General features: G+C 40.6%; 1 protein-coding gene across 1 annotated transcript in view; it reads right to left on the bottom strand.

Annotated features, from left to right (window-relative positions):
* Window positions 1–25,480, bottom strand: part of ANKFN1 (ankyrin repeat and fibronectin type III domain containing 1) — a 160,244-nt gene that overhangs the window by 117,529 nt on the left and 17,235 nt on the right. The window contains exons 3-4 of the mRNA XM_013971777.2: window positions 16,593–16,794; window positions 12,601–12,811 (exon numbers count right to left, since the gene is read on the bottom strand). Coding sequence (XP_013827231.2) covers window positions 12,601–12,811; window positions 16,593–16,794 — 413 coding nt within the window. The remainder of the gene's footprint in view (window positions 1–12,600; window positions 12,812–16,592; window positions 16,795–25,480) is intronic.

Genomic DNA, 25,480 nt, shown 5'->3' with positions numbered 1-25,480 from the left:
GGATTTTTCTTAGTGGTAATTTTGTTATTGTTAGTCAATTAATTTATTGCTAACAAAGTGAGAGTCGCTCAGTCGTGTCTGACTTTTTGCGACACTATGGACTATACAGTCCATGGAATTCTCCAGGCCAGAATACTGGAGTGGGTAGCCTATTCCTCTGCCAGGGGAACTTCCCCACCCAGGGACTGTTAACAAAGTCTTCCACTATTGCTGCCACAATAGAACTAGTGAGTCCTGATGGTTGGATGACTTGGGCGTGATCTTGGATCAATTTTACCCTTTAATTGTGCTCTGACTGTGCAAATGATTTCTAGAGATGTCCGTGCCCAAGAGAGCAAGTTATATTAACTCCTCTTGCCAAGAGAGGTTGTCAGGCTTGGTATTTTTTTTTGATTCAGTGTGTGTGATCATCTTTATTTGATTCACATCATATTATTTACCCGACCTGCCCTGTGTGAGTGAACGTTCATGTCAGTGACAGAACATTTCAGATTCTTATGTCAGATTGGGAGTCTGCTTCTTGCTGTTCACTCAGGGCACTCATGCATGTGAGGGCCTGCCTAGGTGGTCACTTGGCCATTTCAGTGGAGCTCTTCTTGGTTAGTTCAAAGAAGAGAAGAAAGCCTTAGCATGCATAGGGTAGAGGATCACACAGATAATGAAACAGAGCAGAACCAGGTTCTGCAGATCGGTCACCAAAATGTGTTTGACACTCTCTGTGACCAAGCAATATTTCCCCCTGGTGGGTGGGAAAGATATCTAACCATTTTATTCTTCTAATTAAGAGGGAAAATATTCTGAAGATAACGCAAAGTGAAAAATTTTAGGTGTATTTTGAAATGGAAATTACGTGGTTATATATTCATCTTGTCGTGTGTTCATAGGCACGTTTGCATTAATTACAGGAAATGAATACTGATTTATTATTGCCCCTGCTTAGCATCAATCTAAATTTATTTACAGATGAAGTCAATGAAAAATTAGTTGAGTCTTTTTCGTTTTTTCTTTCTTTTTAAAGTTGCTGTTTAGAACACTCAGGACTGTGTTTTACTGCAGATCGGTCACGGTTAATACACGTTGCTGTAGCAGTCAATCATGTACTCTAAATACTGTCACACTTTTTTTTAAAGCCTCAGTCACGAGCCATGACAAAAAAATAAACAAACAAATATAGAGCTAAAAAACTCTTTCACTGAGAAGCTACGCTATGCAGAACCTCTTGGGAAGGCTAAAGGAGGCCAGAATAAATGATAATGTAAGTGCTGTGAGTGTAGGGAAGCAATGATGGTGTATGAACACAGAGGTTCTGGAGAGAAAAAAAAAAAAACACATACGCACACGCAGGCGCATACTCCTGTGGAAAAATTGGCAATATTAGTAGCCTCAAGGTGCAATTTCCTGAAGCAGCGAGATTGACAAGTCAGGACTAAATGCTGTTAATTTAACTAACTTCAGATTAATGGTAGAGTCTGCTATGACTGAAGCCCTCAAACACAGTCTCATTATAGCCTTGCTGGGAAGGTCCTAAATATAGGCATTGACAGTTTAAAACAAATTCGTATACATTTGTGTATTTTTAGACATAGGTTAGGCGTCAGAGTTTGTGTCACAGTTTTCAGGTTGATTAATTGACCCAGTAACTGCACCCTTTGCCCACTCCCCCCACCTTCTTCCACTCCAAATTATGGACAAAATGGGGGAATTGTCCTTGCTAAGTCATTCAGTGAGCTTTTTATTGTGAGCTTGATGTTTGAATCGCATGCATGCGTCAACACTTGGGCGATAGACACATGATTTATAAAAATAAATTTTTCTAATACTATGAAATCCCCCCTATTAATTTTTATATCCACAACAGTTATTACTGGTGTGAATTCCAGGTGGCATTTCAGATGGACAGCTTCTCTTGAGCTATGCTTGGCTCCCCCTGAAATTTTTCCTGCTTTTCCTAGCACAACACATTTTGTTTCTAGACTTTGCCTTTATTCCTAGACTGTAGACTTGACGCTATTTGAGTTGTAGGGGTAAAAGAACTCTGAATCTTTAAAATAAAGCATTCATCTCTTCATAGAATAGCAAGAAAGATACATAGAATTTTATGGCCGAGTAAGTTTTCCAAGATGGTTTAGATACCTGTGCTTCTCAAACTGAGACATCTAACTTAAACAACATAGTATAATGGTGGTATTGATGGAGTTCTGTGGGTATCTCTGAAGTCTCACAATAAATATGCCTGTCTTTCAGGAACATTGAATTTTCTAGGCAGATTTTTGATGAAAGCAAATCATTTAGAAGTTAAAACAAGCTCTTCTATTACGGAGAAGAGTGGAACATATTCCTTAAAAAATGAAGATTAGAAAAAATAGATTATAGATCTCTTTCTCTCTTTTTTTTCCAGGCTAAGTTCCCAGGTGCCCCTGGGAATATACCTACTCACTTGCTTCCGTTAGAGGTAATTTCATGCACGAGTTGGAGAGGCACTAACTGAGCCAGTGGTTTCAAACCATTTCACCAAGCAAACCTTTTATTATTTTTATCCTATGGATTTTTTAATAGTTTAATAAAACACTCTCTCTTGAAAGATTTTCTTTATTGACTGCCAAATCAGCTGACTTAAAGCAATCATTTTTCTCCCTATTAATAATGACCTATATAAGTGCCAATAGAAGCATCCGTTCAGCATTAGATAATCAAACCTAACAAACTAATGTTTTAAGGAAAAGCAGGTAAATACGATAATCAGATTAGACTGTGTAGTTTTATCTTGAGTAATGATGCGTCTGTTAAGCTTTTTGACACCTTGGAGATTGTCTGGGGACTCTTACTCCTATTTTTTCCACCCAGAATGAGAACGTTTTCAACCCCCTCATTTTTAAAGATAAACTGATATCCAGGGAGGTGGGATGATGTTCCAACTTAAAAACCTTAGACTCAGTGAACTTGCTCTAAACCCAAGTGGAATGCAAATCAACCTATCCTTTATGCATTGCTCTTTTCTAAGTGCTATCTATTTGGCCCAAGCTTGGTGAGCTTATTCTGGTGGTTTGTTTGGACAGAGAAACTAGAAAGGTTAATGTCTATTCTGTGATCAGTTTTGCTGCCTGTCACTTCTCTTTCTTGGATCCATTCTCCTTTTCCTTCTAGTCTCTGGATATTTTCCCCTTGGGTCCGGAACTCCTGTACCTGTCGGCGAGGTTTGGTCTTTTCACTCTTACTGCAGCTGAGCCCTTCTCCAGTCAAGCAACTATCCCTCTGTGCAGCCGTAGCCAGCACAATAGAGGGTCTGTGAGTGTGTGGTGAGCGGTTCAGCTGGGGCAAGACCACTCGGCGGCTCCTGAAATAGGCTCCATGCTATTGTGGTGTTTAATTATCAACAGCATTTCTACCACCCAGTGTTTCTGAGTGGGTATTTGTTCTAAGACCTGCCCAGCTAATTAACTACTGGGGTGGGAATGGGGGGAGGGGCAGGAACTTGGTGTTCAAAGAATACAATTACAGTTACTGTTTAAATCCTGAGATACGTAATAATCAGCCCGAGTGGATTTTCTTCACCATCAGAATCTAACCTACCGATTGGCAACTACTTAGTAGCCTTACATGTCTTAATTTTTTCTTTTACCTTGCAATTAGTGAAGTTGGGCCTAAATTGCTTAAAGTTTGAAAAATATAAAAGAGTACAATGTAAACTAATTTTGATTTTTTATTGACACTTTCAGGGAACGATTCATTGGGCTTACTTAAAAAAATACATTTGCCCATTACTAATGATACACTATTTTGCAATGTAGTGATACCTTTTCTGTTGTCATTGGCGTTTTCCTTGTTTTCACTGCTGCGAGATACGGGGCAGTAAGATAATCATTTAAACTCAGTGGTAGAAGGATGTTTACCACCAGCCTTTGGTGCCTCTTCCTATAGTACCCTTGGTTCTGTGTGATTTTCTTCATGAGGGGAACTCATTGCTCACCAGTCATTGTACACAGAAGACTCTCAACTAGTACAGGTTTATATAATTTTTATTAAACCCACTGGTCTGTGTTATACTTAAGAGGCACACAAATATAAATCAAATACTTGTTTTTATAAAATACCTTTGTGTTCTTCCATCAAAAAATAAAAATCTCTTGCCCCAGATACAAATGTTCTGTTTTAGCTTCCATTCAAAAATATATCATATACTCAGTGGTGTCAATTTCACCCCTATCTTTAATTTCAAAGGGGAAAACAAGGTCACTTATGTATAAACCTTGCATTGTAAGCCAATATCCTTTGGGCAACCAAGAAGAGCAGTTAATAAAATTTATCTTTGCTGATCATAAATGATGACCTTCTAACAACCTCACAACTGACTTGTTTCCAGATAGGAATGTCAAAAGAAGTAATATAGAGATATTTAAATAATTAAATGTTTTTTAATTAAAAAACTCAAAACATAAGTTGCAGTTTCACTTGGGTCTCAACCTGTTGTCTTGTTTTCAGGTTTTCCCAAGGACTTTGAGAGTGTGAATCCCAAAGAGTTTTAGTGATTTGGAGATTAAATGTTTCATTTCAATTACTGTGAACTTTCTTCTCTTCGAACTCATTACAACTTGGACATGGGGCTCTGGAATGTTTTTCTCTGCTACTTTCAGCAGAACGTGGATTCACAAACTCCACGTTATACAGTGTAAGTTGTAATTGTTGCTCTTTAAGAAGCTAGAGCTATTGACATAGAGAGATTTTCTGCCCACGTCTCCCAAACTCCAAGGGGCAAATGGACATTTTCTCTGAAACAGACACACAAAATAATGGAAGAACTTATTTAGAAAATCCAAAGCAGATTTTTCAATAATGTTATAGAGGGGTTAAAGATGAAATAAGATAGCTGTAACTTCTGCTGAGTTTTTAGTGCTGTCCAATGGAAATATAGTGTGTCACAGCATTTAAAAATTCCTAGTAGTGACATTAAAAAAGCAAAAAGAAATAGGTGAAATTAATTTTCATGATATATTTAACTTAACAGATCCAAACATTATCATTTCAACATGGAATCAGTATGAAATTATTAATTATATGTATATGGTATTTAAGCCCTAAAAATTCATTGTAAATTTTACATTTAAAACACATTTTAATTTGGACTGGACACATTTCAAGTACTTGACAGTCATATGTCTATGTTTGACAGTGCAGTTTTAGAACACAAAATCCTACAAACTTTAAAAAGTGCTCATATTGGACAGTGTTTCACAGCACAGACCATACAACAATGGGTAAAATATTTAAATTCTCTACCAGAGAATCCTGGGTTGTTTTATTTTGTTTCTGAGAGCTATATTGGCTAACAATTTATTTGACCATTTAAAATGTGCCAGGGAAATGTTTTAAACCTATTGCATTTAATTCTCAACAATCTTAGGTAGTAGAGTAGCCAGCCTTCAAGAGACCTAGTATTCACACCTTGTACCAGAGCTGATCTGTGCTGGGCATCAAGATCAACCAGATTCAGCAAAAGTGATAACGTATCACCTCTGGTATTAGGTTACAAAAGAAACTGGTGCTTCCATCTAGGTTGGTCTCTCTCTCTTACTTGAATAATGTCCTCTAGGGGAAGCCAATTGCCATGTTAGGGAGCAGTGCAATGGAGAGGCCCATACAGAAAGAACACAGGCCTCTCACCAGCAGTCACTTGAGTAAGTTTGGAAATGGATCCTCTGGCGCAATCATGTCTCTAGAGCAGAGCAGTGGTTATGTTGGTTGAATTGAGGGACAGAAGCCTAGACAGTGAGTGTGTGCATGTGCGCATGTGGTATTGGGTTGGCCAACAAAGGTATCTTTATACTTTATGTATGTTTTAACTTTGGGAAAGGAGAATACATTCAGTGTTGCAGAAATATTCAAAAATTAAAAACAAAAGAATGAAAGAACAGTGATCAACTCTTGAAGGGCAAGTGACTGGAACTTAGGCTATGGACACCTGATGTCTAAAAAGTTATTTGGAAATAAAAGAGGTAAATTCACTTGATATTTAGTAAAATTATTCCCTTCGAAATTAATCATGTATTCACACCCTTCAAAAGAAGTAGAAGTAGTCTTGGGATTTACTCAGTTCAACTAAACACATATTTATCAAGTGCCTACTCTTTGATGGGGATGGAGTGACAAATGGCACCGGTTTTGCTCTTTGGAGTTTACATTCTGATGCAGAGGAGAGAGAAAATAAGGAAATCAAAACACTGAGAAAATATTGTATAGTGATTTCAGTGCTATGCAGAAAACAAAAATAAACTAATGTGATCAGAAGTGGCTTTACTTGCAGAATACACTCTTAAGACCTATGTACAACTCTCTGCCACCCAGTTCCTCTCACTCAAGCATGGAGGTCAACTGCCCAGGGAGGGTGGCCTGAACCCAAGCAAGCTTGTGTGAGCCATACATAAACCTTTGTGGTAAGTTCACTGAAATTGGGGGAGCGTATTTTTGTTCCTACAGCAAAGTCTAGCCTAATACACTTATCTACATAAAAATGAAATAGGTAAAATCTTGTTTAAAAAAAAAATGGCCTCCCATGCCCAAAACAGTGGATATGGAGAACAGTTCTTGCTTTACATCCTTTTTCTGTATTCTATCTATCACTGCTCTCAACATCTTTAAATTGCTAAAAGAGACTAAAGATCCCCATAAACTCAAGGAAAAAAAAAGAGAAAGAGACTTTAGACCTTGGACTTGGTGGCCAAAGAAAGCCTCTCTTGAAGATGTGAAATTTGAACTGAAATGTTAAGAAGGCGTTGGCAATGTAATGATCAAGATTAAAAGCACTCAATCTTTTCAAGCATGGAGAATAGCCATACAAAGGCCCTCTAATAAGATAGTGAGGCTTGCTTAGGGAATGGAGTGGAGGCATGTGTACATGGAGTGAAAGTCTGCTCAGGTGAGGGCTGAGCAGTATGGGATAAGGTTTGAGGAGGAGCAAGTTCGTAAGTCAGGGTCATGGTTTGTACACCTATTTTAACGAAGCAGACAAAAATATCTGGGGACACATTCTAGAGACCTGCTTAAGCCTTGTCCTCTACATAGTTTTAATGGTTGAAAATCATTGTCTTTTGAGGGTGGATTTGATTTCAGGAAACCTCTCTAAATCATTGGAAGCCACGTCTGGTAAACAGGGAGGGTGATGACGCTGAGCAATGCTGTTTTGGAACAAAAATCAGGTGTGACTCTAAGCAACGAGTCAGATTTTCTCATAAACTGGCTCTGAGGACAAATCGAAAAGTGTTTAGAGCAATGGCAGCACTGTTGAAGCAAGTGTGGGGTCTCCCACGAGGACCCTGTTACAGGATAACATTCGTGTGGATTGTAGACTTTCTGGTGTGTTTGTTTACATAAAGCCAGCCTCATTAGTTTATAGTCACACCTCTTAGACGTGCCCTGAACCAGTCCCAGCACCAGCAAGGACCCTTGACTACTGCAGAAATGAGCGGTGCATCCTGACAAGGCTGCCAAATTTTGACATTGGTGTCTGCACCACACTCAGATGACAGCTACTCTGCGATCGTATTTTATGAAGTAACTGAACATAACTAATTCTGGGAGACACTTCCTAGTGCCACAGGCAGTATCCACGGGAAGGCAAGAGAAAGGAGTTCACAATGGAATGCAGAGAGGGAGGAGAGGGTCTGGGCCGAAGGGAGAATGCGGCTATACGAAAGGGCAGAAAGAAGAACAGTCTGCCATGTTATGAATCAGTGTAAAAACAGAAAGTCAGGCTATGTCTGCAACCAAGTCTCAAAACAGTGCCTGGAAGACATAGCAACGGCAGCAACAGAAGGTTCCCCACAGTGTAAATTACTGGAAGACAAAGTTTTCTTCATACACTGTGTGTGTGAGAACACATGTACGTGTGCTAAAATTCAGTACGTGTGATTCCCAACAGCATAAGACAGGTCTGAAAATTTCACCTGAAAATTGCTCAGCTCCTACTATGTGCCAGGCGTTGGGATCAAAAGATGAGATAACATTCATGTGAGTGACCGGATTTGCACATGATAGGTGTCCCAAAAGAACTAGTTTCTTTATGATCACTTTATAGAGCTTATGCTGTGCTGTGCTTAGCCGCTCAGTCAGGTCCGACTCTGCCTGCCAGGCTCCTCTGTCCATGGGGAGAGCCTAAATGATGCCAAATAGGTAGCAACCTCAGAAAGGCACTGACGATTCAGTAATCTCCTCTGGAGACTGTGGAAGTGTGAGTCAAAGGGGAGGGCAGGATGAGTTGGAAGAAGGGAGGGGTTTATGATAGGGGACTTTCAGATACGGAACAAGTCTTTCTCAGATAGCAGTTGTTCAGCTGAGTATGTGTTATAGCAAGGGGGATACTGAGCGGGTGAAAAAATCAAAAGGATAGTCCCCAGGCATTCTGAAGTACTTCTGTGCATTAGTTTTCCTAGGTCTGGTCCTTTGAGATTCTGGGCCTGGTTCCTAAGCTCGGCACACCTATGTGGGATTCTCCTTCAACAATGGCTGATGTTTTCTTCTAGAAGGAATGAATATTACTTTGTGCTGCTCACCTAAAGGTGGGAGGAACAGAAAAAAGTTGCCAAATAAAGACAGTTGATTCATCTAATGAGCAGGCTGAAGTTCTGTATATATTTAACCTTGGGGCGGTGTGCAAATTTGGGTGGCCGCTTCTGGCACTTCCCTTACGAATAAGGAAATGTACATGGCTGAATTTCAAGTCATGTTTATTAAGAACAGCTCCATATAGCTCTATGAATTGAGGGGTTAAAACCTGGACAACATGCCTGACCAATGGCTTAGGAGGTGAAGTCCCCAAACGTATCTGTGTTTTTGTGATTCCTGTTTTGAAATGGAGACAAATACAGAGGACTTTCTTTTGAATTATGTCGAACTCTTTGGTTGGCATAGTGAAAAGTGTATTGGGCTGTTTTCAGAAGGGAACACACAGGGGAAGGGAAAACAGAAATTTTGCCCTATTAGAAATCCTGAATATTTGACAGGCAATAGAAGATGAGCAGACGGAGGAGAGTCAGGGAACTGAATATCCACATTGTGTCAGGAAGTGGGCTAATGCTTTTCTACAAGTGCCTAACACATTTCATACCAAATACTAAATATATTTAATACTAAACACCAAAGCATTTAATATAGAAGATCTGGGTTCAAATTGTGGGTCCACCACTTATTAGCTTTGGAGCACTGGATGAATTCTTTGTCTTTTGTTATTTCAGGCAACTCTCATCTCACAAACCAGTGGTCAGGATCAGATGTAAGCAAAAGCATTTTCGCAATGTGTAACATACTCTAAGAGCTAAAGAGCTCATTGTTATTATCATTTTTGCTCTTCTATCCTGCCTCTACTGCTTTTGTGGAACAGCTTGCAACAGGTGCTTGCTTACCTGGCTCTGGCTGCCAGACTTTTTCTCATGGGCTGACTCATACTCACGCACCGAAGCAATTTGATTTCTTTTCTACTTGATATATAAAGTGAATTAAAAATCCCTGAAAACAGATTGTGTTCTTCTATCCTGCTTTTTTCCCAACAGAAACGGCATCTCAGTGCGCAGAACAGAACAAAGAAACACACAGTGGAGTTTTAGCAAATAGCAAAAAAGGGGAAGGAAAAGGGGCCTAGTGGCCACAGCCTTCCATACTGGTTACTTGGAAAGAGCAAATTTGCACAGCAGGACCCAGGTATGGTATCCCACACCCTTGGACTTCAATCCTTGACACCCTTATTCATTTGCTCGATGTGTGACCTTTGATCAGTCACATAACCTCTCAGAATCACAAATTCCTCTACTTCAAAATGGAGTTAATAACATTATCCTGAAGCGCCAGAGTGAAAACGGGAGATAATGTATGTGGAGATTTCATAGTCCCTCAATCAGCTGTCTTTTGCCATTTTTACACATGTGGGAATCTATACACGATCCTGTCTCTTTAACGTTTTGGGTGGCCGAGGTGACTTAGGTATCATATTTCCCAGAGGCTAAAAGCTGGGTTTCTCTCTCACTATCCTTTACAACTTGGTGATGATATTGTGGTTATCATCCCACAGGGAATGAGGAAAAACCAGGGATCTTTTCAATGAATTTTCTTTTGGTTTAACTAGATATTTAGTAGTTGGGTTCTTTTATGGAGATTTAATTATGCACAAAGGGGTTTGGGGGGGGATTGGGAGTCTTACTGGTTTCGTGGAAAATGCAGACATTTTTTGTAGCGTCTCAGGTAAGTAAGAGTAATGTTTCATCCAGCTCAGTGCAGGCAACATCTGGATGAATGGTCTCCTTGTTCCTATAGAATGGGGCTCAGTCTGCATTCTCTGTGTTCAGACCCCTTGATTCTCTCTCCACTGCTCTCTCACTGGATCTTTGGGACAGACATTATTGCAACATAAATTGGAAGGCAGCAAATAAACCTTTCTCATTTCTTCCATCCTTCTTTGCCCATCCATCCAAATCCTCCAGTTCCACTAAAAAGAAGCGGTACTTTGACGAAGGAGCTCTTACTGAAGAGCCCCATGCTACTGAACCCAAGTCCTCATTCTTTTTGACATGGAGGTGGTGAGCTTAGCATTTTTAAAAGAAAGAGTTTTCTGATACAAGGATCTGCCTCTGTACCTAGTCTTTGGGTGGCGGGGTTTTATGAAATTTAGGAGCATCGATGTGACCTCTAATTATATATTTGTTGCTCCTCTTTCAGCCTTCTGGGTCTCACCACTTGGAAGTGAGTGAATCAGTATTAGTCAAACTAACAATTTGATGAGTTTACTTTTTTCTTTTAGGAAACATAAAAACGGTGGCTCAGAGCCGCTGTGGTCATTGGGTCAGAGAGTTTGCACCTAGGGGAATGTGAGTGCCTACCTCAGAATGTTGTGTGAGGATTAAAGGAGTCAATACATGTAAAGTGCTCAGAATAGTGCCTGGCACAGGGCAAGGGCTGTGTGATTTTATCCCATCCACTCCTGGGCAGGGTCGATGGCCCCAGAGCAGCTCCCTTTGGCAAGTACTATCAGCTCTACTTCAAAATACTTCCAGAAAGAAGCCATTCACAAAAGATCACATATTAAATGATTCCATTTCTGTGAAATGTCCAGAATAGGCAAATCTATAGAAACAGAAAGTAGTTGTCCAGGGCTGAGAGGAGTGGGCAGGTGGGGGTGTGATAGCTGAAGGGTATGGGATTTCTTTGGGGATGATGAAAATGGTCTAAAATTGTGGTGATGGTTGTCCAAGCCTGTGCTTGTACTAAAAATCTTTGAATTATACATGATAAGTGGGTGAATTGTATGGCACGTAAATTGTATTTCAATAAAGCTGTTAAAAAATACACCCAGAATTCCACCTCTGCTCACCATCAAGGTCACTGCTGTGCTAATCCAAGTAACTGGCATCTGTCTCCTGGACCATTAGAATGGCTTCCTAGCTGGTTTTGACAATTTCACGATTGCTCGCATCACTTTGTCTTTTCTGCAGAGCACGGCAGGGATCTTTTAAAATGTAAAGCAGAATGTCTTTCTTTTTTCTCTTTTGCCATGTCATGTGGCTTGCAGGATCTTAGTTCCCTGACAGGGATTGAACCTGGGCCCTAGCAGTGAAAGTGCGGAGTTCTAACCATGCACTGCCAAGGAATTCCCCAGAAGGTGTCTTTCGCCTGCTTAAGCCGTTTCACTAGGTCTCTATCACACGTACAACCAAAGTGACGCAGCTCGCCGGGGCCTCTCCAACCCTGAACCATCTGGTCCTGGTGGCGTCTCCCTCAGCATCACTCTCCACTGTATCCATTTTGCTTTAGCCACTCCGGCCTTCTTGTTCTTCAGAAACGTGGCCGTCTCACTCCTGCCCGCCTCAGAACCCTTCTACCTGCCATTCGCTCTGCCTAGAATTAGCCCCCAGATCTTCTCATGGATCATTCCTTGATATCACCTAGGACCAGGAGCAAGTGTCCCTACATCAGAGAGACTCCTCTTGCCCAATTCTAGTAAAATAGCCCCTCTCTATCAACCTCTACCCATTCATTCACTTTATTTCTCCATAGTGTTTATCACTATTTGAATTTATATTTGATTTATTTTCTGGCTTGTTGGAAATCTCCTCCACTGGAATATAAGTTCTATAAGTGCAGAGATTTTTATCTTGCTCACCACTGTATTCCAACTACTTAGAACACGCCCTTTTTTTCATGTTTGTTGATTAAGTGAATAAATGAATGGAGCCACCCCAGTATTGACTGTGAATAGAAATACACTAACACACACATGCTTATTCTTTTTTCTATCTCATTCTTTTTTCTATGTATAATTCCTGTGCTATAGCCTTGTTTGGGGTATTTCATATATCTTAAAACTTGCGTTCAATTCTTAAGAGGAAGTACCTTTGAGGTTCCTGTTCAATACCACTCCATATATTATATTTAAAATGTAACTGGATGTTTAGACATATAAGCACTGTCACTATTTGCATGACAGTTTATGAAAATATGTAAAGGATTTCAGAGCCTACGGTTAGTGAATCATTCTTTCTAATGGCCAGTAACAACTACTTCAGTGGTATAAAACTGGGGTCTGGCCTTAATAGCATATGCTTTATTCTCAAGCTTACTTACAGTGTGGACTTTCTCGGGCCCCTGTCTTCAGAAGAATCCTAGCAATGGGTACATTGTTGGTCATGATGGCGATATCCAGAGGTGTCAACCCCTCACTGTTGGGTGTGTTGAGATCTAGTTCTTCCGGTGTATACTGATACAGGAGGATCTGCACAGCATCCATGTCTTGCTGTTCAACTGCTTCAAACATGGCTTCATTGCCCTGGAAGTTCTGGAGAAGAATGAAGTAGGTTAGCGCAGTTTCATAGACCAGCTTGTCTTCGTGGCCTGGCTGTTGTAGATTTCAGGGACTACATTTCCACGTCTAAGTGGAATGATGGTGGTGGTGGTTTAGTCACTAAGTCCTGTCCAATTTCTTGCTACCCCCTGGACTGTAGCCTACCAGGCTCCTCTGTCCATGGGATTTCCAAGGGAGGAATACTGGAATGAGTAGCCATTTCCTTCTCCAGGGGATCTTCCTGACCCAGGAATTGAGCCTGGGTTTCCTGCATTGAAGGCAGATTCTTCACTGTCTGAGCCACCAGAGAAACCCTTTTACTCCAAGATCTCTAAAGCAAACACGGTTGGGCCCTCCCTCCATCTTTCTAATGAGCGTTGAAAAGATCTGTACATTTCGATGCATGGAGACATTCAGTATACAGTCTATAGGTAAGAGCAGACATCAGCTTTTCTCAAAGCAGTCTTCTGGGGAATATTGTTCAGGCGGCTGTTATGAGGTGTTCTATGAAGAAAGTAACACGTGGTCAAATGAATTTGGTCAACATTAGATTAAATCACGTTATTGCATTATTTTACTGTAAGAGCTCTCAAGGTCTTTGCTGATTTTTTAAAATAAATTACATTTCATAATTTTCTGTATGTTATTATTATTTTTAACATCTTTTAAAAAATAATTTTATTTTATACTTTGGCCACCTGATGTGAAGAACTGACTCACTGGAAAAGACCCTGATGCTGGGAAAGACTGAACGCAGGAGGAGAAGGGGACGATGGAGGATGAGATGGTTGGATGGCATCACCAACTCCATGGACATGAGTTTTAAGCTTTGGGAGTTGGTGATGGACAGGGAGGCCTGGCGTGCTACAGTCTATGGGGTGGCAAAGAGTCGGACGTGACTGAGTGACTGAACTGGACTGAACATAATTTTCTGTATATTATTATGTTTTCACATCTTTTAAAAACTAATTTTATTTTATGTTTGGCCGTGCTGGGTCCTTGTTGCTGCATGGGTTTTTTTCTACCTGTGTTGCTGTGGGGGCTCCTCTCTAGTTGTTGTGCCTGGGCTTCTCATTGCAGAGGCTTCACTCGTGGAGCACAGGCTCTAGGGCACACGGGCTTCAGTGATTGTGCCTTGTGGGCTCAGTAGTTGAGGCTCGCTGGCTCTAGGGCGTGGACTCAATAGCTATGGTGCATGGACTTGGTTGCTCTGTGGCAAGTGGCATCTTCCCGGATCAGGGATAGAACCTGTGTCTTGGGTATTGGCAGGCAGATTCTTTGCCCCTGAGCTACTAGGGAAGTCCCAAGACCTTTACTAATTTTAATATGCAATTATGATCCTTTCATAGGTGAGAAGTATGACCTGTTTCAAATAATTTTTTTCACAGAACATATTTTTCATTGTATTTGTTTTAACTGTCCTGGAATAATGTTCTACACAATATAGTATGGAGAATGCTGGCATAGATAACATCGCACAGGTAACTTACATTATGACTAGCTTGGGATTGAGAGCACATGCCCTTTCTCTGTTAGCCCCTCCTTTTCCATCCCCATGTCTGGACTGTTGCTCAGACTGTTCCCAGTTTATGGCAACGACCTACTGGTTTCTTGTCTGAGTCTCCTCCATCACTACTCCATGCAAGAGCAATCTTTCTAAAATTTACAATTCTACATGTCCCTTTGCTATTTACAAATTGAGGAGCCTGGTAGACTGCAGTCCATGGCTGTCAGACACGACTGAGTGACTTCACTTTCACTTTTCACTTTCCTGCATTGGAGAAGGAAATGGCAACCCACTCCAGTGTTCTTGTCTGGAGAATCCCAGGGACGGTGGAGCCTGGTGGGCTGCCGTCTATGGGGTTGCACAGAGTCGGACACGACTGAAGCGACTTAGCAGCAGCAGCCTGCAGACTGACTCCCTAACTCCTTTGTACTAACCTCTACGCTTTCTCAACCTGGAGTCACAGTCACTGAATACCTTGCATTTCTGAAACCTCAGATGAGGGAATCAAGAGGTAGTATTCAGGAAAGGTTTCAGTGGATTAGGTAACAAACTGCTTTGCTGCCTGAAAGGGCCAAAATTTCAGTACTCATAGGATACACATCACCTATAGAAAAATGTAGCTAGAGACAATATATTTCCTTTGAAAATTTCTTTCAGAATATTAATAGTAAACAAAGGGGAAAACCTTTAGAATTCTCTCAGATACATATTTTTATAGCTCATGGGAGAAGAGCAACACCTATACTATTCATACGTTTATCTGGTATCTTCTCCAGGAATTGCCTGGTGGTTAAACATGTTGAAATACCAGTGGTCCTGACCTAGCATATGGGTTGTCTGATTAAACCTTTAGTAACCAAATACTAAGGTTGGCAGGTTTTATTTCCAGTCTCATCAAAAATCTACTTTTTCCATCAAAGGCTGCAGGTCAGCTTAACTGAGTGCATAACACACGAATGAAATTTGAGGAAAACAGCAAGTTATTATGCAAATACTTGTTTTGACAATGGGGACCGAAGGGATGGAGCTATTTGGTATGCAGGTCTCTTTGCCACATGGCAGTCTGCTGATTGGAAAAGTGTTTTGTCGACAATCGGCTAAGCTGAAGAGCCTCTGATGCTTAGGCCATAGCTTAACCAAGTCCTCCTAGAAGATGTGTTTGAAATGAGAAAAATTAGAAACCAAAGTGCAAAGTTGATATGCTTCCCTCTCTAAACAACACAGTTGTGTATTTGTCTGTGATTCTTAGTATGTCTAATTTCTCATATGCCAGTATTTGTTCTCACTCTTAAGTCATTTCCTTCTCCATGCTTTTGTTGGTGAACTCCAGTACGCTTCTATCTGGGAAGGCTAGGGCTCATTTCTGTTTTAAGCTCAAACAAATGGTGAAATAAACCCCTGCATAGACAGCCTTCCTGATCATGTTAATGTTATGCTCTCAGCTTTTACCGAGGGGCAATACAAGAACCTCCTACGTGAGAATGTCTATAACATCCCCAGTACTACTCCTTATATAATTCACTGTATCTTATAAAGGCCAGAGGACTTAGCAACAGGAAGATATCATTGGTATACTTTCAATTATCAGCTAATGGAATGCTATTACCAGTTGTCCTTTCCTTTCTGCTTTGACTGACTGGGAACTCAGAGATAAATGCGATGATAAATTTCAGGTGCTATATTCGCCTAGGTTTTTAGTATATCTATTTCTCTTTCTAACCTCACTCTTTTCTTTTTCTAGTTTTTTTTCTTCCTTCTTTGTCCCTCTCCTGCTCCTTTACTGTCCCCCATTATTATCACTGCTATCGATTTATTTACCAGTATATAATATATTTGCATTTTTTGCCTGGATTCTGTCTTGAAAGCCTTTGGAAAGCAGATGGGGTATACATTATAAGTAAGTAAATAGAATATTGTTCATTGTTTACTCAGTATTTGAATGAACACTGGATCTCCCAAGAAAGCCTATTTGATCTCAAACTCTCTATTTGTCAAACTGCTCTTTTGGGAGTTCTTCGGTTTATTGGAGAAAGAAAAACTACGGGAAAATAAAGGAAAATAAATTAAGAAAAAGAAAGGGAAAATCTCCCAGTCATTCCAACTTTGGCTAACATATATATGTGCAGTTACTGCCTTACTTGACTTTCAACATTTATAAACTTGCAAACATCAGGTTCTGAAGTTAATGAGGATCATCTTAAAATCTCCTTAAATCCAAACACAACTGCACAAATCAAACCAAGATGGGAATAAAAAGAGTTTTATTACCACCGAAGTCTTTCTGAGACTCAGCCGGTCAGTTCTTGTCCTAAAATAGGCCTCATCAAATGAAGAGTGGCTCCCTTTCAGTTTCTCTGAGAGGTTCCGGTACAGGCGTTTGGCAGCATTGGGAGACGAAGGGGCGCTATGTTTTTTTGACTGAGAAAGGTGTAAATTCTGCATTTGTTGGGTCATTTTCACACGACAATTCCTAGGAGGAGAAAAAGCAAATGTTATAATAATTTACATAGTGTAATTATAAGTTGACAAAGAATTTTATCATCTCCAGTAACCATCTGGAATCTTAATAAAATATTATAGCTGGGAGGGAACTTAGAGATCATCAGATCCAGCTTTTTCACCTTATAGATGAGAAAGCTGCAGCCCCGGGAAGGGAAACAGCTTGTTTATGGCCATACAGCTAATTGGTGACAAGAATGAAATGACAACATCCATTTACTATATAAATATACATTCACATACAAACGTATGTATGATTTGAGCCTCTACTCAAAATCTTTCGATCTCTGTCCCACTGGGAGGTAGTATCTGAATTCTATAACCCAGGGTGTCTGTTCAGTTCCTCTTGGCTTTATATAATTGGAATCTTGCTACTTATACTTTACACGCTGTCTTCTGTTGGGGGTATAAGAGAGTGTAGTTTTTTCCTGGAGATCTTCTTCTCACAAGGTGTTAAACTGTGCCTGTTATCTGAGATTCACTGAAGTACTCTAGTGTCCAGACTTTTGGGGAATTTGTACTCATGTACCCATAGGCTCAAAAAACTAAGATCATGGCATCCAATACCATCACTTCTTAGCAAATTGATGGGGAACAAATGTAAACAGCAGGGCTTCCCTGGTGGTTCAGAGGTTAAAGCGTCCACCTGGAAAGCAGGAGACCCGGGTTCAATCCCTGGGTCAGGAAGATCCCCTGGAGAAGGAAATGGCAACCCACTCCAGTACTCTTGCCTGGAGAATCCCATGGAGGGAGGAGCCTGGTAGGCTACAGTCCATGGGGTCTCAAAGACATGGACACAACTGAGTGACTTCATTTTCTTTTTTTTTTTTTCAAATGCAAACAGTGGTAGATTTTATTTTTGGGGGCTCCAAAATCACTGTGGATGGTGACTGCAGCCATAAAATTAAAAGATGCTTGCTCCTTGGAAGAAAAGCTATGACAAACCTAGACAACATATTAAAAAGCAGAGACATCATTTTGTTGACAAACGTCCATCTAGTCAAAGTTATGGGTTTTTTTTTTTTTTTCAGTTGTCATGCATGGATGTGAGCATTGGGCTATAAAGAAGGCTGAGAATTGATGCTTTTGAATTGTGGTGCTAGAGAAGACTTGAGAGTCCCTTGGACTGCAAGGAGATCAAACCAGTCACTCCTAAAGATAATCAACCTTGAATATTCATTGGAAGGATTGTTGCTGAAGCTGAAGCTACAATACTTTGGCCACTTGATGTGAAGAGCTGACTCACTGGAGAAGACCCTGATGCTGAGAAAAGAGGGCAGGTGGAGAAGGGGACGACAGAGGATGAGATGGTTGGATGGCATCACTGACATGAATTTGAGCAAACTCCAGGAGATAGTGAAGGACAGGGATGCCTGGCATGCTGCAGTCCATGGGGTCACAAAGAGTTAGACACAACTTAGTGGTTGAACAACACCCATAGGCTCATGCCTGGTCACCCCAGATACTCCAGGTAGTGTCCACCAGGACACTTGCTGCTGGCATTCTCCAAGTACTATTAGACTATTATGCCACAAATCTCTAAGCAGATCCTCACCAACATCATCAGTTCAGTTCAGTTCAGTCGCTCAGTCGTGTCCGACTCTTTGCGACCCCATGAATCGCAGCACACCAGGCCTCCCTGTCCATCACCAACTCCCAGAGTTCACTCAGACTCACGTCCATCGAGTCGGTGATGCCATCCAGCCATTTCATCCACTGCTGTCCCCTTCTCCTTCTGCCCCTAATCCGTCCCACCATCAGGGTCTTTTCCAATGAGTCAACTCTTCACATGAGGTGGCCAAAATATTGGAGTTTCAACTTCAACATCAGTCCTTCCAATGAACACCCAGGACTGATCTCCTTTAGAATGGATTAAAATGGACTGGTTGGATCTACTTGCAGTCCAAGGGACTCAAGAGTCTTCTTCAACACCACAGTTCAAAAGCATCAATTCTTTGGCACTCAGCTTTCTTTACAGTCCAACTCTCACATCCATACATGACCTCTGGAAAAACCATAGGCTTGATTAGATGGACCTTTTTTGGCAAAGTAATGTCTCTGCTTTTGAATATGCTATCTAGGTTGGTCATAACTTTCCCTCCAAGGAGTAAGCGTCTTTTAATTTCATGGCTGCAATCACCATCTGCAGTGATTTTGGAGCCAAAAAATATAAAGTCTGACACTGTTTCCACTGTTTCCCCATCTATTTCCCATGAAGTGATGGGACCGGATGCCATGATCTTTGTTTTCTGAATGTTGAACTTTAAGCCAACTTTTTCACTCTCCTCTTTCACTTTCATCAACAGGCTTTTTAGTTCTTCACTTTCTGCCATAAGGGTGGTGTCATCTACATATCTGAGGTTATTGATATTTCTCCTGTCAATCTTGATTCCAGCTTGTGCTTCTTCCAGCCCAGTGTTTCTCATGATGTACTCTGCATAGAAGTTAAATAAGCAGGGTGACAATATACAGCCTTGACGTACTCCCTTTCCTATTTGGAACCAGTCTGTTGTTCCATGTCCAGTTCTAACTGTTGCTTCCTGACCTGCATATAGGTTTCTCAAAAGGCAGGTCAGGTGGGCTGGTATTCCCATCTCTTTCAGAATTTTCCACAGTTTATTGTGATCCACACAGTCAAAGGCTTTGGCATAGTCAATAAAGCAGAAATAGATGTTTTTCTGGAACTCTCTTGCTTTTTCCATGATCCAGCAGATGTTGACAATTTGATCTCTGGTTCCTCTGCCTTTTCTAAAACCAGCTTGAACATCAGGAAGTTCATGGTTCATGTATTGCTGAAGCCTGGCTTGGAGAATTTTGAGCATTACTTTACTAGCATGTGAGATGAGTGCAATTGTGCAGTAGTTTGAGCATTCTTTGGCATTGCCTTTCGTTGTGATTGGAATGAAAACTGACCTTTCCCAGTCCTGTGGCCACTGCTGAGTTTTCCAAATTTGCTGGCATATTGAGTGCAGCACTTTCACAGTATCATCATTTAGGATTTGAAATAGCTCCACTGGAATTCCATCACCTCCACTAGCTTTGTTCATAGTGATGCTTTCCAAGGCCCACGTGACTTCGCATTCCAGGATGTCTGGCTCTAGGTGAGTGATCACACCATTGTGATTATCTGGGTCATGAAGATCTTTTTTGTGCAGTTCATCTGTGTACTCTTGCCACCTCTTCTTAATATGTTCTGCTTCTGTTAGGTGCATACCATTTCTGTCCTTTATTGAGCCCATCTTTGCATGAAATGTTCCCTTGGTATCTCTAATTTTCTCTGGTCTTTCCCATTCATTGTTTCCCTCTATTTATTTGCATTGATTGCTGAGGAAGTCTTTCTTATCTCTTCTCGCTATTTTTGGAACTCTGCATTCAAATGCTTATATCTTTCCCTTTCTCCTTTGCTTTTCACTTCTCTTCTTTTCACAGCTATTTGTAAAGCCTCCTCAGACAGCCAATTTGCTTTTTTGCATTTTTTTTTCTTGGGTATGGTCTTGATCCTTGTCTCCTGTACAATGTCATGAACCTCCATCCATAGTTCATCAGGCACTCTGTGTATCAGATCTAGTCCCTTAAATCTATTTCTCACTTCCACTGTATAATCATAAAGGATTTGATTTAGGTCGTACCTGAATGGTCTAGTGGTTTTCCCTACTTTCTTCAATTTAAGAAGAAATGTTCACCAACATCATACCTGATGTTGATTTCTAGGAGGTCAGCCACGGATTTCAAAAGCCATCCACCATTATGTAGGTATTGCTATTGAAATACAAATGCTGCCTAGGCTATGGTTACCTAGCATATATGTACTGGGTGAACAAAGGCAAGAATGGAATAACTGGCTAAGGCAGTTAGTTATGTGCAGAGTGTCTCTATCCCGGTGTAACCTCTGGTGCATTGCACCCAGGTCTCTGGAACATGCTACTGCCTTCCCACCACCTGCCCTCAAATTTCTAATAGTGTCTTCTATTTGTATTGCTGCCATTTAGCTGTGACCTGGACATCTCCAGGTTTTGACTTTTTTTAGCCTTATAGACTCTGAAATAATATCATGGAAAATCTCTTTTATTGATCAAACTCTTCATAGGATAGAGTTCAATGATTCTCCAGTTCCTACAGGTATAACCTACATTCTTCAGCCTGACAAACAAGTGCTTGCCGCTCCAGCTTCATCTGATACTGTACTTCTACTTTTCATGTTGCGGTCTTTTCTGACCGCCTTAGAGTTTCCTAAACAGTTCAAACTCCTTCCTGCCTCTGTGTCATTGTACGCACTGCTTTGTATGTATTAAAATTCCATCTGTGCCTTCATCCCCTGGGAAAACAATTGCCGATCCTTAAAGCGGAGGCTCTAGTAGTTTCTGACACCTCCAGGCAAATTTGTGTATTTCTTTACTCATTCACTCAGCATGTGCCTGTTATAGTAAATATTTTATCCCATCACAACTGTTTGTTTGGCATTCTTTCTCCCAGCTAGTCTATATGTTTCATGAGAACAAAGACTGCCAAGTATTAATTTTTATCTCCCCAGAACTTAAAAGGTGCCTGTCTCAGGGTAAAAGAAATATAACACAAACTGATGAAAGTGAAAGAAGAGAGTGAAAACGTTGGCTTAAAACAGCATTCGAAAGACAAAGATCGTGGCATCCTGTCCCATCACGTCATGACAAATAGATGGGGAAACAATGGAAACAGTGACAGGCTTTATTTTCTTGGGCTCCAAAAATCACTGCAGATGGTATCTGTAGCCGTAAAATTAAAAGAGGCTTGCTTCTTGGAAGAAAAGTTATGACTGACCTAGACAGCACATTAAGAAGCAGAGACATTACTTTGCTGACAAATGTCCATACAGTCAAAGCTATGGTTTTTCCAGTAGTCATGTATGGATGTGAGAGATGGACTATAAAGAAAGCTGAGCACCGAAAAATTGATGCTTTTAAACTGTGGTGTTGGACAAGACTCTTGAGAGTCCCCTGGGCTGCAAGGAGATCAAACTAGTCAATACTAAAGGAAATCAGTCCTGAATATTCATTGGAAGGACTGATGCTGAAGCTGAAGCTCCAATACTTTGGCCACCTGATGTGAAGAACTGACTCCTTGGAAAAGACCCTGATGTTGGGAAAGATTGAAGGTGGGAGGAGAAGGGGACGACAGAGGATGAGATGGTTGGATGGCATCACCGACTTGATGGACATGAGTTTGAGCCAGCTCCTGGATATGGTGAAGGACAGGGAGACCTGGTGTGCTGCAGTCCATGGGGCTGCAAAGAGTCAGACATGACTGAGCAACTGAACTGAACTGAAGATGTGAATTGTTCCTCTTCTACATACTGACTATGTGATATTGAGTCAGTTGTTTTAATGTGTCTGAATCTCATTTTTCTCATTTATAAAATAGGGACAACAACAACAACGACGTATTATGGTTGTGAGGACTTGACAAAATAATGAATATAAAGAGCTTAGAATATAAGAAGACTCCTGGCAGCTATCATTTTTGTTGTAGAATATATTCAGTAGATACTTTAGAGAAAATAAATGCACATATGAGAATCTATTATATATTATATAGTAAGGGTCTACCCAGAAAGCTTATTTCTGCTCATGCCTCTGAATTGGGTTCCATTTCCACTAGCACCAACTAACCTTGACTTATTTTCAATTTAACGAGTGGAGATCCCTCTTCATTACATTGTTGAACGTCTTTAGGCACCTATTAAATCTTGCTTGTAATTTTCTTCAACACAAAGATTTCTTAGTGCCTACTGAGGAGACGAGACCTATTTGATATTAATAGTCTTCATCAGGCCCGATCCAGTCTTAGCTATATGGCCATATTTACATTTAGAAGGAGGATGCAAAGCATTGTCTGTCGTAATGTATGTACCTGGGGGTGCATTTTCATTCATCTTCAATAATCTTTTAATTTACACAAAAGCAGAAATGGAAAGGGCAGGTGATATGGCATCTTTCTCCTTCTGTCCGCAAATCTTTTACCTATAATTCAATAGCAACTATAGCATTTCCTCTATATCTTACCATTCTCATGGAAACTCCAGATTTCTGATGTGCAAGCTGGCTCACATGGGGATTGTCTTATTTATTTCTGCCTCCACCTGCCGCTAGTCACTTCCTTCAGCGTTACTGCCCCAGCTCGAGCCATCGGTCTTGTCCACATCATTATCATTCCCCAAACGAGCGTGCATTCTTTAGTCTCTCCCACAGTGCCCAGGAGTCCGGTAAATAAATCCTTGTCAATTGATCAGATTCTAGTGACTTGCCCTCTAACTGATGACACCTACCCACGTGGCCTCTTTTGCTTTGGCTCATCTCCCATCTGTTCCCTTCACTCAGAAGAGACTGGCTTCTCTTTCTTTGACTTCCTTCTTGTACCATCCCAGCTGTCCCTTCCTTCCAGGCCATCCTTTAGCATGTTTCCATGTTTCTAGATTTCACCATTTCATCGTTACATTTTCTTTTTCTCCTTTATATATAGAATTTTGTCTGATGAGATATACTTAGAAGGACAACTTTCTATTATCTGTTCTCATAAACATGTACACCACCACCGCCCCCCCCCCCCCAACTAAATGTGCTCTTAAATTTTCACCATGGAAAGGGGCAAGCATTTGAGAAACAGAGTAACTTTGGCTCAGGAATTTGGCAGAGCCAAGCCTGAACCATGATATTGTTATCTGTAATTGATGTAACTTTGGGCACTTTAACAAAATTCTCTGAGCTAGTCTAATTATATATAAAATGATTTATTACAGGTTGTGAAGATTAAATAAATTCACAACGGAAAGGTTAGCATCCTGTTTGGTGCTTAATACTCACTCAATGCTAAGTCACTTCAGTCGTGTCCGACTCTGTGCGACCCCATAGATGGCAGCCCACCAGGCTCCTCCATCCCTGGGATTCTCCAGGCAAGAACACTGGAGTGGGTTGCCATTTCCTTCTCCAATGTATGAAAGTGAAAAGTGAAAGTGAAGTCACTCAGTCATGTCCGACTCTTGGCAACCCCATGGACTGCAGCCTACCAGGCTCCTCTGTCCATGGGATTTTCCAGGCAAGAGTACTGGAGTGGGGTGCCATTGCCTTCTCCAACTCACTCAGTAAATAGCAGCAATTATTAAAGTTACTTCAAGTCTTTTTCCCAAGGTAGAAACACCAAAGTACACTGTAATAATTTAGTTTTCTTTGTTTTAAACATTGTTTTGAAATCTGATTTTATGTATTTATTATAATACTTAGCCTTTATTGTGATAAAAATACATTTAGATATTTTAATCCGTATGTTTATGGTAACTTATGGTAAACCAGAAATAGTAAGTAGAGCTTCAAACTATTAGGAGGAAGGGGGAATGAAAATAAGTCTAAAAATAATTGAAAAATAAAAAGAAATAAAATTAGAAATTATAATAAATGAAATACAAAATGAAGTAGGGTTAAGACTGAATATATTAGTGAGCACAATACATTCAAATGGTTTACTTTTCCTAATAAAAGATAAAGTTCTCCAATTGAGATTTTAAAATTGCCATTTACAAGTGGTATACCTAATTAAACATTTTACAGAGATATTAACACAAAAGAAAAGTATGACAGTGGGAACGCCAAAATCAGGACTTCTGAAGATCCTCTTCTTAGCAAAAATTGTCTGAATTAATTTTTCAAAACCCAGGAAGTTAACCAAAATTTTGCAGCAATGCAGGAACTGTATATTCAAGAAAAGTAACTGAATTTGCTAAAAATAGTGAGATTTGCGGCATTTTTAAACATGCTTAACCCCCATCAACTCCGCGGTAGCCTTGGAGACTAAACAGTAGTCTGGTAGCCAATGGACAGTGCAGAATGGTGATAGAGATAAAACCTGTCTTGAGAGAATTGTCATTTTTTGACATGTCTGGTGGTTCCCCGAAAGAATTCACTCACAAGGCTTTTTAAAATTTGATCTAACTCAGAGCTCACCAAGTGCAAACCACCTTTTCCTCTGGGGCATATGTTTGAAAACAAACACCAGCAGTGGCTTAATATTATAGCTGTCTGAGGTGGTGGATAAGAGTGGTAACAAACAGTAGATAACCAGAAACTTAAAATAAAATGTTGGAGAATTAGATATCCAAAGAAGACTTTGAAGAGTTCTGATCCATTCCTGGGGATCAGCAGGTCACATGCATTCCCAGATGAGAAAGGATTCTCGTAAAATACCTGAGAAGGTCCTAGGCTCTCATCTCTGTCTGAGTTTGAGGTCTGTGCTGGCAGGATGTGAAGGCTATGTGCTGTGTGTGTGCCTAACTTCTCAGTCGTGTCTGACTCTTTGCGACCCCATGGACTGTAGCCCACAAGACTCCTTTGTCCATGAAATTTTCTGGGTTGCATTTCTTACTCCAGGGGATCTTCCTCACCCAGGGATTAAACTCACATCTCTTGCATCTTGTGCACTGAGGCAGATTCTTTACCACTGTGCCAGGTGAGAATGAAGGCTACCACAGAGTTATCAACTGCTTGGTGAGTATTGAAGGCGTGCCTCAACATACACATAGAGCCACTCTGCCAAGATTGATTCTAGCCCTTTAATGAAATTTTTATTTGATCATTAGCTGACCACTTTTTCTTGGGCTCCAAAATCACTGCAGATGGTGGCTGCAGTCATGA

This window comes from Capra hircus, chromosome 19, assembly GCF_001704415.2.
Source record: "Capra hircus breed San Clemente chromosome 19, ASM170441v1, whole genome shotgun sequence".
Classification (NCBI taxonomy): Eukaryota; Metazoa; Chordata; class Mammalia; order Artiodactyla; family Bovidae; genus Capra; species Capra hircus.
Note: the sequence above shows the minus strand (reverse complement) of the source record. Positions and strands in the feature narration are given on the sequence as shown.